The sequence below is a fragment of the Manis pentadactyla genome, chromosome 5 (assembly GCF_030020395.1).
Source record: "Manis pentadactyla isolate mManPen7 chromosome 5, mManPen7.hap1, whole genome shotgun sequence".
NCBI lineage: Eukaryota > Metazoa > Chordata > Mammalia > Pholidota > Manidae > Manis > Manis pentadactyla.
Window position 1 is genome coordinate 35,579,984 of NC_080023.1, and position 19,306 is coordinate 35,599,289.

The 19,306-nt window shown below is 36.1% G+C and overlaps 1 protein-coding gene across 4 annotated transcripts in view; it reads right to left on the reverse strand.

Moving 5' to 3' along the window:
- ATP8A1 (ATPase phospholipid transporting 8A1) overlaps positions 1–19,306 on the reverse strand; it is a 216,983-nt gene that overhangs the window by 122,567 nt on the left and 75,110 nt on the right. For 3 of the 4 annotated variants that reach the window (XM_036905468.2, XM_036905469.2, XM_057502184.1), the window contains 2 exons: positions 15,830–15,874; positions 1,371–1,443 (listed from right to left, as the gene is read on the reverse strand). In XM_036905468.2, the coding sequence (XP_036761363.2) occupies positions 1,371–1,443; positions 15,830–15,874 (118 nt within the window). The remainder of the gene's footprint in view (positions 1–1,370; positions 1,444–15,829; positions 15,875–19,306) is intronic. The other variant, XM_036905471.2, reaches the window with a different exon arrangement.

Consider the following 19,306-nt stretch of genomic DNA (forward strand, 5'->3'; position numbering starts at 1 on the left):
TGTGAAGCTTAGACTTCTGTGGGGGAAACAGAACACAAATAAATACTCAAATATTTATAGTGTATAAAGGGCTATAAAGGAGAGAATGCATAAATATCATGTAATGTGATTTGGGACAGGCTGGGGTTGTTCTCAAGATAATGTGGCATTTAATCTGATGATTTTTCAGCCTCATTAAGAACTAAGTAAAAAGTTTACCATCAGGCAGGAATCAGACGTGACTGAAAAGGTCCTAAAGAAGAAAAGAATGAAGTATGCTTGAGAAAATAAGAGACAGCGCGACTGGAGGAGAAAGGGAGAGTGGCTCCAAGTGAGGCTGGTGACCTAGGCAGGACTGTAAGTTAAGAGGTAAACTGCAGGACAGTTTAGCCCAGGGCAGTGTGGGATCTGATCTCCATGGCATCACTCCCATAGCCATGTGCACCAAGAACTGGAGGGAGTGACAATGGAAATAAGCAGACTGGCTGGGGGATGCTGGCGGTCTAGACTGGGCAGTCAAAATGAGAATGAAGTGAAGCCTTTTGGCATATATTCTAGTAGTTAGTCTTGACAAGGGCCTGGAACTCTATAGATCTGGAGATGGAGGAAAAGGAGGTATCAAAAGCAACCTTTAAGTTCCTAGAAAGAGTAACAAGATAGAGATGGTGCAATTTACTGAACCTGAGAACACAAGAGGGAAGAGGTGGTCTAGGTCTAGGATGTGTGGATCCTAAAGCTCTTATTCTGTTGAAGGCTCTCTTAAGAAAAATGGATACATAAAAATGCAGTATGAACACACTGCTAGAGCTCCACCCAGGGGCACAGTGGGTAAGTCCACCTGTGTTAGAGAGGGAGCACGCTTTGGGGTAATAAGTATGTGTTTAAGTTTTGACATATTGAGCTTGAAGTGATTGTGAGAAAAAGTTCTGGGGTTTAAACACCTGGAAATGGTATAATTTGATCTAATGGGATTTTAATAAGTGTTAGTAACTTCACAAGTGTAATGTTCACAATGGGTGACAGATGTCTGAAGCTCTGCTTGCATAGATTGGCACTGGCATATCATTTTGAGCTAATTCATTTCTAAGATATCTTGAAATTATTAATAGTGAGTTGTTTCATACAAATTGAGTTCTATAGTTATTTAATAAAATATTTTGGAAGGTAGATTATTGATTAATAATAATATTAAAATTAAATTTCTAACTACCACAAATTCATGCTGACCAAGTAAAAAGAACTTAGCAATAGATTCAGAAAATTATTAAAAATGATGTATGTATATGAACATATATATAATAGAAATATATGTATAAATATGGAAGATAATTCACAGAGATCAAATTAGTTTTCAGTCATTAATGAAAAGATAATGGTTTTATATCTCTTACATGATTATTTTGGAGGTTTTCCAGCAATGATGAATCACTAAAAGTTTTTTCATCTCCAAATTGTGAGCTCTGCCTGAAGAGGAGAAAAAAAAAGGAGGTTAATTTATACAAGCTCACTGATCTATTTGTAACTTACTTTTTAAATAAATCATTATGCCTGTAAGCCCTTAATAGATTAAATATAGTCTGCATTTCTAAATAAGACATTACAGATTTCATGACTGAATCATAAAATATTTTCAAGCATTCTAAAATGTGACAGACTTGCAGTGTAATTAAAAATAGTATTCTATAATTCATTTTCCTGGAGTGAAATTATATTGCAGCCACATGTGTTAAAAAAATCTAATTAAAGTAACAAACTGCTAAAATACATGGAATTGGATTTCTTCTACTTCCTTAACTTTTTCAAGTTTTCAGAATTTAGAGAATAAAGTCATTATAAAATATTAATTTTTTTACTCTAGCCTATGAGACATTTTTATTTGAAGTTACTAACACTACATGATCATATGAAATACAAAAATTATGAATAAGCTGTTTATATACATTTTTATCAACATCTATCACTAATATCTGATACATCTATGTACAACTCACATGTGTTCTGTATATATACATAAGGAGAACAAATCATAAAAGTGTATGCGTATTTTTTGTGTTGTGGCTATTTTCAGATCGGCAAACACATCATATACCTCATATGAAACAAACGGGGACAGAATTGCTCCTTTAATCTAGCCATTATTAACCTCATGGCTGTGCAATTTAAAAACAAGATGTTGAGATTCAAAGGAAGAAAAAGGAACATGTAAGTCGGAATGTCAAACCCAATGTATATTTTGCAATGTTCAGTGAAAATATATACATCTAAGCTTTTGTGCATGGAAGAAAATTAAAGAATTCACCAGGGGAAAAAAAAAAGTGTCCAATACACTATTTAATAATTTTAATAATTAATAATTAAATAATTTTAATCCAGAAAGCATCATATCAAAATGTTTACAGGTTACAAAGAGTATTATGTCAATGTACCAAAAAGTGAGTTTCCTACTTTAAAGCCATCAGATTGAAAGGAAGAAGAAATCATTGAAGAAAAAAAAATTCAAAGAAGTGAACACACAAAATATCCTCAATGAAATATGCTTTTCCCATAAGCCAAAAGAGGAAGTTAGAATGTTTATAATAAAATATATCTTTATTTACATGTAGTAATTTGGCCTATATCCAAAATTATAATGTAAATAACACATTTTTATCAGCATGTAGTAGTTCAGAATTTTCAAAACATCCGTAGGATGTAGAATAAACACATTATTATTGTTACTCTTCCTCCTTCTCTAGTTTTAAAGATGGAAGGAAAAAAAATCTAAAAACTTTTAAATGATTTATCAACTGGTAGACAGAAAAAAATTGGCTTACATTTCTCCTCTAAATACTATCATTTCTTAAAAAGAGTTTATTATTTGGGGCTCCATAAAATGTCCTTATTAGTACAATGTATTCATTAATGGTTCATAGTAAAACTTTCCTACTTATTTGTTACATAAATTGGAATGTCAAATAATATTCACAGTAACATTGTGCATGTGGAGGTCTATTCTCTTTCCAAAGAATTCCAGACTAAAAGCCTTTAATCTGAGGATATGTCTTATTAATCTCAACAGCAATTTTTTCATAAATTACAGTTACCATAATTGATATAACTTTCAAATTTTTATAACAAATAACAATAGATATGCAATTGAAATATTTACATCCCACCCTCCTTTCACCAAGGAAGCCTTCCGCTATGGATAATGCAAAATAAGAATCTTCTCCCAGAATGTGCTTCCTTTCCAAGAACACAAAACTCATCAACTCATCTACTAATCACATAGCCTGGGTTGAACCCAGGCATTGAGCTCTCACCGCTCCTCTCTGAAATCTTACAAAATGTTCGCTTTTAGTAAAAGTAAACTGATTAAATTAGGAAGTTCATGTTATTTCAAAATAAGATTCAACCAATTAAAAGTGATAGTTTAAACTGTCAGTTGACAAAATGATTTGAATTTGCCAAATTTTCACAAATAAAAAATGCAAGCCAACATCAATATTAAAAAAAAAATTTTCCATAGCTGGGCAGAGCCAAGATGGTGGCATGAGTAGAGCAGTGGAAATCTCCTCCCCAAACCACATATATTTATGAAAATACAACAAAGACAACTCTTCCTAGAATAGAGACCAGAGGACACAGGACAACATCCAGACCACATCCACACCTGCAAGAACCCAGCGCCTTGCAAAGGGGGTAAGATACAAGCCCCAGCCCGGTGGGACCTGAGCGCCCATCCCCCCAACTCCCGGCGGGAGAAGAATAGGCAGAGCAGGAGGGAGACGGAGCCCAGGACTGCTGAACAGCCAGCCCCAGACATCCGGACCAGAGTGCAGACACAGTGCATGTGTGGGGTCCTGGATACTAGGGAAACAGGGCAGCAAGACTGGTGAGCGGGTCCCTGAGGCTGGCGTCTGAGGACAAAGAAAAGCGAGCGGCTTTTTTTTTGTTGTTGTTTTGGCAAGTGCTTTTTGGAAGTCTAAAAGGGACAGGGCGGGACACTTAGTCCAGAGGCAGGGAATCTGGGGATCTCTGGGCACTCTAAGCCCCTGGGCTGCAGGGAGCAGGGAGGCCCCTTACGGAGATAAATAGCCTCCCAGCAGCTCCTGCTCCAACGCGACTCCACCATCTTGGAGTAGCTGCCCGAGACAGGCCACGCCCACAGCAACAGCGGAGATAAACTCCATAGCAGCAGGGCAGGAAGCAGAAGCCCTGTCTGCGCGCAGCTGCCCAGCACAAGCCACTAGAGGTCGCTGCTCTCCCAGGAGAGGAAGGCCACAAAACAACAAGAAGGGAAGTTCTTCCAGCCGTCACTCGTCCCAGCTCAGCAAACTATTTCTATCACCATGAAAAGGCAAAATTACAGGCAAACCAAGATCACAGAGACAACACCAGAGAAGGAGACAGACCTAACCAGTCTTCCTGAAAAAGAATTCAAAATAAAAATCATAAACATGCTGACGGAGATGCAGAGAAATATGCAAGAGCTAAGGGATGAAGTCCGGAGGGAGATCACAGATGCCAGGAAGGAGATTACAGAAATGAAACAAACTCTGGAAGGGTTTATAAGCAGAATGGATAGGATGCAAGAGGCCATTGATGGAATTGAAACCAGAGAACAGAAACGCATAGAAGCTGACATAGAGAGAGATAAAAGGATCTACAGGAATGAAACAATATTAAGAGAACAGTGTGACCAATCCAAAAGGAACAATATCCGTATTATAGGGGTACCAGAAGAAGAAGAGAGAGAAAAAGGGATAGAAAGTGTCTTTGAAGAAATAATTGTGGAAAAATTCCCCAAACTGGGGGAGGAAATAATCAAACAGACCACGGAAATACACAGAACTCCCAACAGAAAGGACCCAAGGAGGACAACACCAAGACACATAATAATTAAAATGGCAAAGATCAAGGACAAGGAAAGAGTTTTAAAGGCAGCTAGAGAGAAAAAGGTCACCTAAAAAGGAAAACCCATCAGGCTATCATCAGACTTCTCAACAGAAACCTTACAGGCCAGAAGAGAATGGCATGATATATTTAATGCAATGAAACAGAAGGGCCTTGAACCAAGGATACTGTATCCAGCACGATTATTATTTAAATACGACGGAGGGATTAAACAATTCCCAGACAAGCAAAAGCTGAGGGAATTTGCCTCCGACAAACCACCTCTACAGGGCAACTTACAGGGACTGCTCTAGATGGGAGCACTCCTAAAAAAGAGCAAAGAACAAAACACCCAACATATGAAGAATGGAGGAGGAGGAATAAGAAGGGAGAGAAGAAAAGAATCTCCAGACAGTGTATATAACAGCTCAATAAGAGAGCTAAGTTAGGCAGTAAGATACTAAAGAGGCTAACCTTGAACCTTTGGTAACCACGAATTTAAAGCCTGCAATAGCAGTAAGTACATAACTTTCAATAGTCACCCTAAATGTAAATGGACTTAATGCACCAATCAAAAGACACAGAGTAATACAATGGATAAAAAAGCAAGACCCATCTATATGCTGCTTACAAAAAACTCACCTCAAACCCAAAGACATGCACAGACTAAAAGTCAAGGGATGGAAAAACATATTTCAGGCAAACAATAGAGAGAAGAAAACAGGGGTTGCAGTACGAATATCAGACAAAATAGACTTCAAAACAAAGAAAGTAACAAGAGATAAAGAAGGACACTACATAATGATAAAGGGCTCAGTCCAACAAGAGGATATAACCATTCTAAATATATATGCACCCAACACAGGAGCATCAGCATAAGTGAAACAAATACTAACAGAACTAACAGGGGAAATAGACTGCAATGCATTCATTTTAGGAGACTTCAACACACCACTCACCCCAAAGGGTGAAATCCACCAGGCAGAAAATAAGTAAGGACATGGAGGCACTGAAGAAACACAGTAGAACAGATGGACCTAATAGACATCTATAGAACTCTACATCCAAAAGTAACAGGATATACATTCTTCTCAAGTGCACATGGAACATTCTCCAGAATAGACCACATACTAGCCCACAAAAAGAGCCTCAGTAAATTCCAAAATATTGAAATTCTACCAACCAACTTTTCAGACCACAAAGGTATAAAGCTAGAAATAAATTCTACAAAGAAAACAAAAAGGCTCACAAACACATGGAGGCTTAACAACATGCTCTTAAATAATCAATGGATCAATGAACAAATTAAAATAGAGATCAAGGAATATATGGAAACAAATGACAACAACAGCACAAAGCCCCAACTTCTGTGGGACGCAGCAAAAGGAGTCTTAAGAGGAAAGTATATAGCAATCCAGGCACACTTGAAGAAGGAAGAACAATCCCAAATGAATAGTCTAACATCACAATTATCGAAACTGAAAAAAGAAGAACAAATGAGGCCTATAGTCAGCAGAAGGAGGGACATAATAAAGATCATAGATAGAAGAAATAAACAAAATTGAGAAGAATAAAACAATAGCAAAAATCAACGAAACCAAGAGCTGTTTCTTTGAGAATATAAACAAAATAGATAAGCCTCTAGCCAAACTTATTAAGAGAAAAAGAGAATCAACACAAATCAACAGAATCAGAAATGAGAACGGGAAAATCAAGACAGACTCCACAGAAATACAAAGAATTATTAAAGACTACTATGAAAACCTATATGCCAACAAGCTGGAAAACCTAGAAGAAATGGACAACTTCCTAGAAAAATACAACCTTCCAAGACTGACCAAGGAAGAAACACAAAAGTTAAACAAACCAATTACGAGAAAAGAAATTGAAACGATAATCAAAAAACTACCCAAGAAAAAAACCCCTGGGCTGGACGGATTTACCTCGGAATTTTATCAGACACACAAAGAAGACATAACACCCCACTCTCCTTAAAGTTTTCCAAAAAACAGAAGAGGAGAGAATACTCCCAAACTTACTCTATGAAGCCAACATCACCCTAATACCAAAACCAGGCAAAGACCCCACCAAAAAAGATAATTACAGACCAATATCCCTGATGAATGTAGATGCAAAAATATTCAATAAAACATTAGCAAACCGAATTCAAAAATATATCAAAAGGATCATACACCATGACCAAGTGGGATTCATCCCAGGGATGCAAGGATGGTACAACATTCGATAATCCATCAACATCATCCACCACATCAACAAAAAGAAAGACAAAAACCACATGATCATCTCCATAGATGCTGAAAAAGCATTTGACAAAATTCAACATCCATTCATGATAAAAACTCTCAGCAAAACGGGTATAGAGGGCAAGTACCTCAACATAATAAAAGCCATATAAAATAAACCCACAGCCAACATTATACTGAACAGCGAGAAGCTGAAAGCTTTTCCTCTGAGATCGGGAACAAGACAGGGATGCTCACTCTCCCCACTGTTATTTAATATAGTACTGGAGGTCCTAGCCATGGCAATCAGACAAAACAAAGAAATACAAGGAATCCAGATTGGTAAAGAAGAAGTTAAACTGTCACTATTTGCAGATGACATGATATTGTACATAAAAAACCCTAAAGACTCTACTCCAAAACTACTAGAACTGATATCAGAATACAGTAAAGTTGCAGGATACAAAATTAACACACATAAATGTGTGGCTTTCCTATATACTAACAATGAACCAATAGAAAGAGAAATCAGGAAAACAATTCCATTCACAATTGCATCAAAAAGAATAAAATACCTAGGAATAAACCTAACCAAAGAAGTGAAAGACCTATACCCTGAAAACTACAAGTCACTCTTAAGAGAAATTAAAGGGGACACTAACAAAAGGAAACTCATCCCATGCTCATGGCTAGGAAGAATTAATATCATCAAAATGGCCGTCCTGCCCAAAGCAATATACAGATTTGATGTAATCTCTATCAAATTACCAGCAACATTCTTCAACGAACTGGAACAAATAATTAAAAAATTCATAAGGAAACACCAAAGACCCCGAATAGCCAAAGCAATCCTGAGAAAGAATAAAGTAGGGGGGATCTCACTCCCCAACTTCAAGCTCTACTACAAAGCCATAGTAATCAAGACAATTTGGTACTGGTACAAGAACAGAGCCACAGACCAGTGGAACAGATTAGAGACTCCAGACATTAACCCAAACATATATGGTCACTTAATATTTGATAAAGGAGCCATGGACATACAATGGCAAAATGACAGTCTCTTCAACAGATGGTGCGGCAAAACTGGACAGCTTCATGTGGGAGAATGAAACTGGACCATTGTCTAACCCCATACACAAAAGTAAATTCGATGGATCAAAGACCTGAATGTAAGTCATGGAACCATAAAACTCTTAGAAAATAACATAGGCAAAATTCTCTTAGACATAAACATGAGTGACCTCTTCTTGAACATATCTCCCCGGGCAAGGAAAACAACAGAAAAAATGAAGAAGTGGGACTATATTAAGCTGAAATGCTTCTGTACAGCAAAAGACACCATCAATAGAACAAAAAGGTACCCTATAGTATGGGAGAATATATTTGTAAATGACAGATCCGATAAAGGCTTGATGTCCAAAATATATAAAGAGCTCACCCACCTCAACAAACAAAAAACAAATAATCCAATTAAAAAATGGGCCGAGGAACTGAACAGACAGTTCTCCAGAAAAGAAATACAGATAGCCAACAGACACATGAAAAGATGCTCCACATCGCTAATTATCAGAGAAATGAAAATTAAAACCACAATGAGGTATCACCTCACAACAGTAAGGATGGCTACCATCCAAAAGACAAACAACAACAAATGTTGGTGAGGTTGTGGAGAAAGGGGAACCCTCCTACACTGCTGGTGGGAATGTAAGTTAGTTCAACCATTGTGGAAAGCAGTATGGAGGTTCCTCAAAATGCTCAAAATAGAAATACCATTTGACCCAGGAATTCCACTTTTAGGAATTTACCCTAAGAATGCAGCAGCCCAGTTTGAAAAAGACAGATGCACCCCTATGTTTATTGCAGCACTATTTACAATAGCCAAGAATTGGAAGCAACCTAAGTGTCCATCAGTAGATGATTGGATAAAGAAGATGTGGTACATATACACAATGTAATATTACTCAGCCATAAGAAGAAAACAAATCCTACCATTTGCAACAACATGGATGGAGCTGGAGGGTATTATGCTCAGTGAAATAAGCCAAGTGGAGAAAGAGAAATACCAAATGATTTCACTCATCTGTAGAGTATAAGAACAAAGGAAAAACTGAAGGAACAAAACAGCAGCAGAATCACAGAACCCAAGAATGGACTAACTGGTACCAAAGGGAAAGGGACTGGGGAGGATGGGTGGGTAGGGAGGGATAAGGGAGGGAGAAGAAAGGAGGTATTATGATTAGCATGCATAATGAAGGGGGTGGGAGAAAGGGGAGGGCTGTACAACACAGAGAAGACAAGTAGCGATTTTACAACATTTTGCTATGCTGATGGACAGTGACCGTAAAGGGGTTTGTGGGGGGGACCTGGTATAGGGGAGAGCCTAGTAAACATAATGTTCTTCATGTAATTGTAGATTAATGATAACAAAAAGGAAAAAAAAAGAAAGAAAAGGGGGATTATTCCCTGATAGGATAAAACTAACTGTAAATCAACGGTTAATGCATGCTTTAAATATCCTTAATTTTGATCATTTAAAGGGTGTCAGATGATCAGCTATGGAAGGACATTTTTCTGATAATATTCCTTTCTCTTAAAAAAAAAAAAAGCAGTTCCTGTGTGGTGATCTCCAATAAGTTCTTCACAATGATATAAAGGGCATATCAAAGTGTGGGCAAAGGGTTTGTTTGTGTTTATACAGAGGATCAAAGCCTAATTTAGCTACCCAGAAAACGAATTAAGATACGATATGAAGAAGAACTTCCAACATCAACATTCTCTGGAAGAGTCATTCCAGAAGATGATCATTAAAAAACTTCAACAAAGATCCTGGCGCTGTTGCAGTTGGAGCTGCATTCATCGCACTGGTTCCTGGACTTGCCATTGGAATGAAGAAGGAGATATCTAAGCTGGCCTGTGCATACAGTAAAACAACAAATTTGACTGGATCTATATTGTCAGAACTCAACCAAGAATTAGGAGAAGCGCAAGTTGCAGCGCTCGAAAATCTTGCGACTACAGACTATCTACTGTTAAAAGAACATATGGGATGTGAACAGTTCCCAGGAATGTGTTGTTTTAATTTGTCTGATTTTTCTCAAACTTCAAATTCAGTTAGACAATATCCATCATATAATTGGTAAGTTTTCACAGATGCCTAGGGTGCCTAACTGGTTTTCTTGGTTTCACTGGAGATGGCTGGTAATTGTAGGTCTGCTTTGGTTATGTAGCTGTATTCCTATTATGTTAATGTGTGTGCGCAATTTAATTAGTAGTTTAAAACCTATACATGCTTATGTTACTCTACAAGAAGATATGTTAAAGAAATAATCAATCTTCCCATGTTTTCTTCCGTCTGCTACTTCTATAGCTTTTCTTCTTCCTTCCTAATTACAACCCATAAGTAGAATTCGTGCCTCATAACGAAATTACCGAGTATCATAATTCTTCCAAGTGGTAAAGATACCTCAAGACAAATGCTGGGCATAGAAGCCACAGGGCATAAATATGCAAAGAAGTAAAAAGCTAACCTTTTCAAACAATATTGCTTCTCTCTCACTTACCAACTTTACATTTCCCTGTATGGCCCTGGAAGATGACTGGTTAGCCAGAGACGGGTAAGATTCCTCAAGGGAGGAACAACCTAAGACAGGCACAGTCGCAGGGGGCCATCAGGTGAGAAATTGGGGATCAACAGAGGTGAGGCTTAGAACCTCACCCCCCCTGTTTTGAGAGAAATCTTCTGCATCTGTGGATGTTTTGTTGCCCTTGTCTAGCTTGGATTAATACTTAGTCTATAGGCACACAGCTGATCATCTACATTTGCCCTCTTACAGCACTAAACTATGTTTTCTACCTTTATCTTGCAACTACCTACCACTTTCGCATTTTATTAAAAAAAAAAAAGTAATAATAAGGGAGAAATGTGGGATTCACATATAAATCAAGTATAAAAATCAAACGAATATTCATATTTGACCTGATTGTTTATAGTTCATAATGCGTGATCAAAACCGAAAGTTTCTGTGATGACTGCCCTTGCACTGTTCACCATGTAAGAACTTATTCACTATGTAAGAATTTGTTCACCATGTAAAAACTTGTTCGTTATGCTTCAGAAGACTGGATACTGTTGAGAATTAGGGTTGGGGTTGACTAATGATTGTGCATTGAGTCCCCTATACAGAATTTTATTGTTGTTAACAACCATTTGATCAATAAATATGAGAGATGCCCTCTCAAAAAATAAATAAATAAATAAATAAATAAATTTAGCTGCATAACTTAAAAAAAAAAAATTCCATAGAAATTTTTAAGTGGTACATTGCTTACAAGGAGTCAAATTCTGGAGTGTAGCAAGAAGTAGCTTAACACAGGGAGTATCACATTAAGGTAAGGAGAACAAGGAGCAGGCAACCCTCAAAGTCATATAATTTGTGGCTTGCAGGCTGATTTAGAAGCTATGATACACTGTAAATAATTATTTCTTGATCATGTTACAATGAAGAATACTTATAACAGCAAAAATTACTGCAAAATTCAGACTATATATGGCTTAAACAGTATTTTAAAATTAGCTATCTTTATATATAACAGTATGGACTATGAAAGTTTTAAAAATTTAAAATCCATGTCAACAAGAGAATTATCAGAAAAAAAGGGAAAAAATGTTGGAGCCATACTTTTCACCTTAAACCAAACTCCAGATGAATGAACAATTTAATAAAAGTACTAATAAAAATGTGGAAAAAATTTTAGAATAGATTAGGAGTGCGTAGGACTTATGTATCATACATCATTCAGAAAACAAAACAAATAGATAAATCTGACTTCATAAAGCTAAAATATTTCCTCATAGCAAAAGCTACTGCAAGAAAGTCAAAAGCCAAACAACTAATTGGGAAAAATTATTGCCAACTCATACAAAGAAGGCTGATTTCCATAAAACACAAAGAACTCATAGAAAACATTAAGAAAAAGATCAACAGTGCAATAGAACAATGATCAAAGGATATAAACACAGATAACAGAAAAGGAAATACAAGTGGCTATTTTTAATATAACTTCAACTTTATCGCCAAATGAGAGATGAAATTTAAATTTTATCAACTTGGCAGAAATGAAGTTTGACAACTCTGTGATTATGGAAAAAATGAAATCATTTATCACTGTTGAGAATGAAAATGAATACAACTTCTAAAAAGGGCAATTGGGCAATTTCTATCAAAATTTAAAATGCATGTATCTTCAAAATTTTTTAAAAATTTAAATACACATAACAGAATACTATGCTATATAAAAAATGGGGAAGCCCTTCATGGAATAGGGACAAATTTCAAAGTTGCATTGTCAAAAGAAAAACTGGTACAAAACAGTGTGCACTGTATGCTTTACTTTCTGTAAAAACAGGAGAGGAACAAACGCATGCATGTGTATGGGTAGAGTCAATTTGGAAGAATACACCTGAAACTGGTGATGCCATCTGCTCCTGGGAGGGGAAACGGAGGGAGCTAAGATAAGGAAGGAAAACCTTCTTTATATTCTTCAAATATGTAACATGTTAATGTATTACAAACTTAAAAAATAAGTCAAATTTAAAGTTAGAAACAAGAATGAAATTCATGTGAGTCACTTGATACACACACCCTACATATAAACTTGATACACCTGCATATAAACTAGATGTATTCATTAAACACACACACATGCTACACACGTGCACACACAGGAAGACAAAAGCACTGGGACTGTAAAGCACTGTTTCTTTTGGAATGATCTGTACCTCCTGGTTTTGGATAGTGCTACTGGTTACACAGAAAAATTCCTTAAAGGGAAATCTAACTTTTAGAAATGAATTTGTTACTTAGAGTCAGGTGCAGTCAAGTTCAAGAATACGAACAAGTGATTGAATTGAACAATACTTTTGTTAGACATTGGTTTTAACTAAGGTAATGACACCTGCTTTTTTGGTGTGGCTCAAAGAATTTCTGAAAGCAATTACAAAAGAGTAGTTCCAAAAACATTCTGTGAAATGGCTGCACCAGTGGAATAAATAAATTACCTGTCAAAGTGACTACTTTTAAGACTAACACTGATTTGGATGTGTTAGCTCTCATTATTATACATCACAGCAGGAAGAATGTTTTAGTGAGCCTTAGCTGTTGCAGAAGCATAAATACCACCCATTCCACAGATAATTATAGACCAGAATGAAACAAGAAGATAAATAAGGCCAGAGAATAGTACTATCTAGTGGCATTATAGTAATACAAAAATGACAGTGAAACACCTAAGCACAGTGACTAGTGGTTACCATGGGGAAGGGATTACGGTGGGCAGGTGGGGAGGGTGAAGGGGATAAAGGGATACAAAAATTCTCAATCCTAATACAAGTCGGTCATTGGGACGGTAGTACAGCATGGAGAATATAGCCAATAATTCGGTAACATCCTCTTATGTTAACAGATAGTAGCTGCACAAGAGGGGGTGAGGATTTAAGAGTATGGGTAACTGTTGAACCACTGTGTTGTATATTTAAAACCAATGTAAGATTGTATATTGATTACACTTCAAATAAGAAAAAGTAAATAAGAATACATTGCTCAAGGGTCTGTCATAAATAAAAGATTATTTTAAGGTAATACTTCTGGAGCATCATCTTCACTAGCCATAATTTAAAAGATACTGTCAGAAGGAGAATACGGAATTGTATTAAATAGTTAGGAAACATAAACATGTCATCTGGGATTTGCTTCAAAATAATAGTAGAAGTATAGATGAAATCAAATTAGTCTTGAGTATATATTATCAAAGTAGATAGATGGGTAGGTACATCTGTCTACTTCTATTTAAGCTTAAAAATTTCCACAATAAATGTTAGAAAAACAAAAAAATGGTTACAGAAATTTGGAAAATAACCATATTTTAGGGCTACATGGCTGGTAAGAATAAGCACATTATTTTCCTCCAATGGTAGATTTTTGATAGGAAATAATTAATTTGTAAGGTTATATGTTGGCATATGACTCTTGGCAATAACAGGAAAACCATACCAATTTTAGAGTAAGTGGCTGCTGGTTGAGAAATGATTTTATCTCTGTAAATTATTTACATTAATATTTTTAAGCAAGTAAAGCAAGAACCATCATCCAATTATCTTTAATGTCAAGAGAGCATGTTTGAAAGAGTTACTATATTACAGGTTTGCCTTCAAATTCAATTCAATGTAAAATAAGCTACATACATTTAAGTGTTAAATATTACGTTTTTTTAACTTAACATTTTTGTGGTGAATTCGGTTCAAGTAGGGCAGTAAAATATATACAGGCTGTTGTATGGAGTTCAGTGAACTTCACAGTGTAAGATGCTGCTGCTGACAGACAGCAATGAACTTTTAGACTCTGAATCTATACAGACATATACACTCTCTAGTTTAACCCGTTTAAACTCTCTAGATCAACCGTGAAGACCAGCAGCATGAAGATATGCTCAGGCGCCTAGGGCACAGGATTCAACCAGGACCATACTTTTGAACAGCAAACACGAATGAACAGTGTTTAAAATTATGTTAATGGTACAGAAAAGCACCAAATCAAAAGATAGTAAAAATGTTAACTACATTCTCAAAGGATTAAATAAAAGGGATATCTATATCAAAACTTGAATGATCCACCAAGAGTAAGATACCTTGGCACATTTAAACAATACTAAAAGTTATTCAGTTGCATTAGGTGTCAAAATGTATGACACTCCCAGACTCATCACTTATCACATGAACCAAAAAGCTGCCTTTGTGATTAACCCTTAAGTATTAGGAAGTTTATTGAAAACTGTTATGAAATCTCCATTTTAGAAACTTAATTAAAATTCCAGTTGAAAAATATTACATGATGTTACTGGATTTCATGCAAATTAGAAAAGTGGCTTCTTCATAAAACACACATGCAACCTGAAACTAAAAATGTAACCACTTACAAAGCCACAATGTTTTCCACAGTTACTAGCATTACAAGAACCTGCTTTCTGAAATTTCACTTGCCCCAAATCATTATGAACAGAAATATTAAAATAAACTTATACTATTCTAAATGAAAATGTAAACCCATGGAGCGGGGTATCTTAAGGTAAAACAACCCCCAAATCCCTGACGTATTGATGTTAAACCTATAAAATGCTTCAACAATTACAAAGTTAATTATATTTGAGTTAACTCTACTCCTTGGTAGCATAGTCTTCCAACATTTGTCCCAGACATTTCATTTAAAAAAGTTCATTTTATAGCCTGCAGGCAGATTTAGAGAACATATGAATGGAAATGTAAAGGAAATTTCCATTGCTTGGGTATGTTTCACCAGCATCTTCTGTAGCTCTGTAGAATATGTAAATAACAGCAGAAGGTGGCAGTGCTGAGCTATAAAACATAAAGCATGGGAGCTGTAACTGAAATAGGCTGTCCACAGACCAGGGACGCCACTTTGATCATTATAGACTTTATTATGGATACATAATGTAAAACTCTGAGAAACCTAACCTTTAAACTAAATGTTTATAAAACAAGTAAAGGTATATTCAATAGGAAATCAAGGATATTCAATGGATTCGAGAAATACCTACTTTTACAGCATTGGGAGTCCCCAGTTACACTTTTTTCAAAAGTAGGGAAATGTGTCTAACAAAAGAATAAAATGCAAACCTTTTAAAGGAATCAATGAGATAGAAAGGTCCATGCAGCTTACCATTCATCAGGAGAGCAGCCATAATCCTCAGGTTCAGGGACATGGCTTCAGAAAGCAAGAGCAGGGGCAGAAAGAGAGGGAAAAATAATCACAGAAAGGCTGGAAACATACAAGTATGAATAAAAGAAGTACTTCAAGATGGATCTTGGAAACGTTAAGAAAATGAGTTTTTAGTTGATTCTGAAAGAATGGCAGTTAGTATAAGAACAGCATGATGATTTATGGCAGGTTTACAAAGTAATTTTATAACTGGATAACCAACTGGATTTTCACCATGAAGTTTACTGATTTTATGCACTGAATTCAGTATTCAGTAGGAAATATCTGAAATTAGAGCTTTAAACACATGCCAAAGCCAATGGAAAGTTAATCACATGTATAATCAGAATAAAGTATCTTAAGGGAACAAACATTCTAATACCTAGGAATAAACCATCAACCTGATAAAATTTGCCAAGAACATTTCAGAAGTAAATTTGATTTTCATGAGTTCTTTATAAACAGGTATATTAATGTAAACCTACATTTCTATAATTAAATTGAGTCACATTTTAAAAGATTGAAATTCAAAAATTTCACTTAAACCATACTTAACTTATTAAACCATTTGTTATCTCAAATAGAAAACACATTCATCAATACTTCAATTTCATCCATTAGCTCACTTGAGCACTAGAAAAATTTGATTGGCATAGAGCTTCCTTTTCAACCAGTCATGAATTCTGTCAGAAGTGTCCCATAATACATAAAAGAGCAGTTTTTATTTATGGATTATTAATTTTTTTCTTTTTTACTGTCAATTTCTTCCCAGCTTTAATGAGAGATAATTTGCATATAACACTGTGCAAGTTTAAGGTGTAAAACATGATTATTTCCTGCACTTACATATTATAAAATGGTAACCATCATAGGGTAGCTAATATCTCCATTCCATCACATAATTACCATTTATTTTTGGTGGAGGGAACATTTCAGATCTATTCTCTTTGCAGCTAGAACAGATTTTCTAATCTCCTATTTCTTTCGTTATATATGATTATTCAATATTTTTCCTTTGAATTAAATTTATCAGACATAGGTAGGTTTAAAAAATGCAGAGTTCGGTACAAATGCAAACTCATCATTTTTTCACAAATATAAACTGCTGAAAATTTGTGGGAGCTTTTCACTCCCTAAATGTCCACCTCACCGTCTTTACCCTTCCACTAAACTGGCCATTATATGGGTCTTATCATTCCAAGGCACCTCTTCCACCTTCGAAGCAGTAAATTGCCCCTAGGGCAGTGCCACTGTTTCCACCCAATCATAATGGAGGCAGTCAGTCCTTTATTCACTATTCTTTCTTCTACAAAAGGCCTTTTATAGATGCTTGAGAGAAGGGCTAACCAAGCCCTTTGTGGGCTGGACTCCCAGAAGAGGTGATGACCTACTGCAATGCTCTGTAGAAACTGGTTACAGCCCAATGTTTAAAGCAATCACTTTTGATCAACCTTAAGGCTTAGAGTCTGGCCTTGGGACTGTATCAGGGGAGGGCATGGTGCTCCCATGCAAAATGCGGTGCCGAGGTTCTGCCCAGTTGCACTGGTGTTGTAGAGCAGCCCCTGATCACCCCGGGAGAGGGGCCAGTGCTTCTCAAGTCATGCAACTTCCAAGCTGCAAAGCTCGCACAGGGTCCCTCTCCCCAGGTTGGGACTTCTGATTCAGCCCTGGCAGATACTGAGCACTACTCAGGATGTGATGATCAGCAGCAGACCAACATACCTATGGCTGATCCTGTCTGCATGAGTTTCCTTGATTGCTGCTCCAGCAGCTCTGGTGTGTGTATGCAAGGTCTGGTTATTTGTCTGTGTGCCTGATATTGCTGTCATCTGTGCTGGTAAGTTCGTCACTTGGTCAAACTCATTCTTAGATCTCAGCTCAGGTATCACTTTTTCAGGGAGCAGACCCTGGCCTTCCTGATTAGATCAAATCCCCAATCACAGACTCACATAGACCTTTGCACTATGTAAGGATTTTATATTTGTCTGTACGGATATTCAATTAGCACCCATTAACCCCCAATTACACTATAAACTATGAGGAGAGGAACTATGTGAACTTTTGCTGATCATTATATCCCCATCATCTAATGAAGTGCCACATACATAAATAGGAGATAAACATTTGTTGAGGTATATGAATGAACAAATGGATTGTGTTCACCCAGCTTTTACTACAAGTCATGGTGAACAGTAAAATAATTTTGTTGATTATAATCTAGACCTTGGAGCTAAGTGTGATGGTAATTTTAAGGTTTCTCATGGTGAATCTCTTGTCAATGTGAAAAAACTATCAATCCTTTCAGCAAACATATTGCCAAACAATATTATTAAGTAAATTTATTCACTTAGTGTAATCATATATAAAGATTGTTTTTAAGAACACTCATTTTTTACTAAAGGGAGAATGTCAATGAAATGTTTTTAATACTGAACTGTTCAACAGAAAGCACTGTGTAGTTTGCTTAATAGAATTTTTTTTTTAACTTCAGAGATTATACCATGTTATGCCTCACCTAGATTATCAGCTCATTCCAAATTATTGACAAAGATGGTATTTAGGACTATAGTCCAGAATATTCACTATATTGGGAATTCTAGCCACTGAACACAAAAGCTCCTTACCTATACCTGGTATAAAACTGGCTTACATCCCTACAGCAAAATGCTGTAATGATACTTTAATCAATCTTTAACAGTAGAATTTCTACTTTGCAAGAAGTTAAATTTATGACTTCACGATTAATTTACATTTAACTGAGAAAAGATCTAATGAAAGAATCTAAAGAGTTTAAGCACAGTGGCATCTCTGACAAAGTTGACCTCTACAAAATAATCATCATTGCTAAATGTGTAGAAATCTTTTCATTTCACTGAACATTATGAATCCAATTTGGGGCAATGGCTATGTGAAATGAGAGAAAACTTACCAAGACTACATTTTGAACCAGTAAGTATTCAATATTATTTCTTACAAATCTACGGAATATTAGACAAAGATTACACTATGAAGAGACTTCAAATCTTGTCCTTCAAACTGATAAAAGCCAACAGAACACATGTTTGACTCTATCTTGGGTAAAATTAGGCTTTATCTTACTTCTTAAAAAATGCTGAAGAAGCATTAGCTATGAAATTGTACCCCAAGGCATTTGTTAGTTTGAAAGGCATATGAAAGTTTGTATTTTTTTCCCTTGCTTTGCCAAGTCCTGGAGGGATAAACACCATGCTTTCTTCTGCTGGAGCTGAAGTACAGGTATATAGTCGTGCCCCATATTATCAAGTGTTAAACACTGCTATGGTGCAATGGGAGAGCAAAACCATGTTATATCCCTGTCTGGGTTCCTATAACCCAAGATAGCCCAGAGGAAATTCCCACAGAAAAGTGGTTGGGAGTGACTACTTTTTCTTGCAGAGTTTGGTGTAATTAACAGAGGTA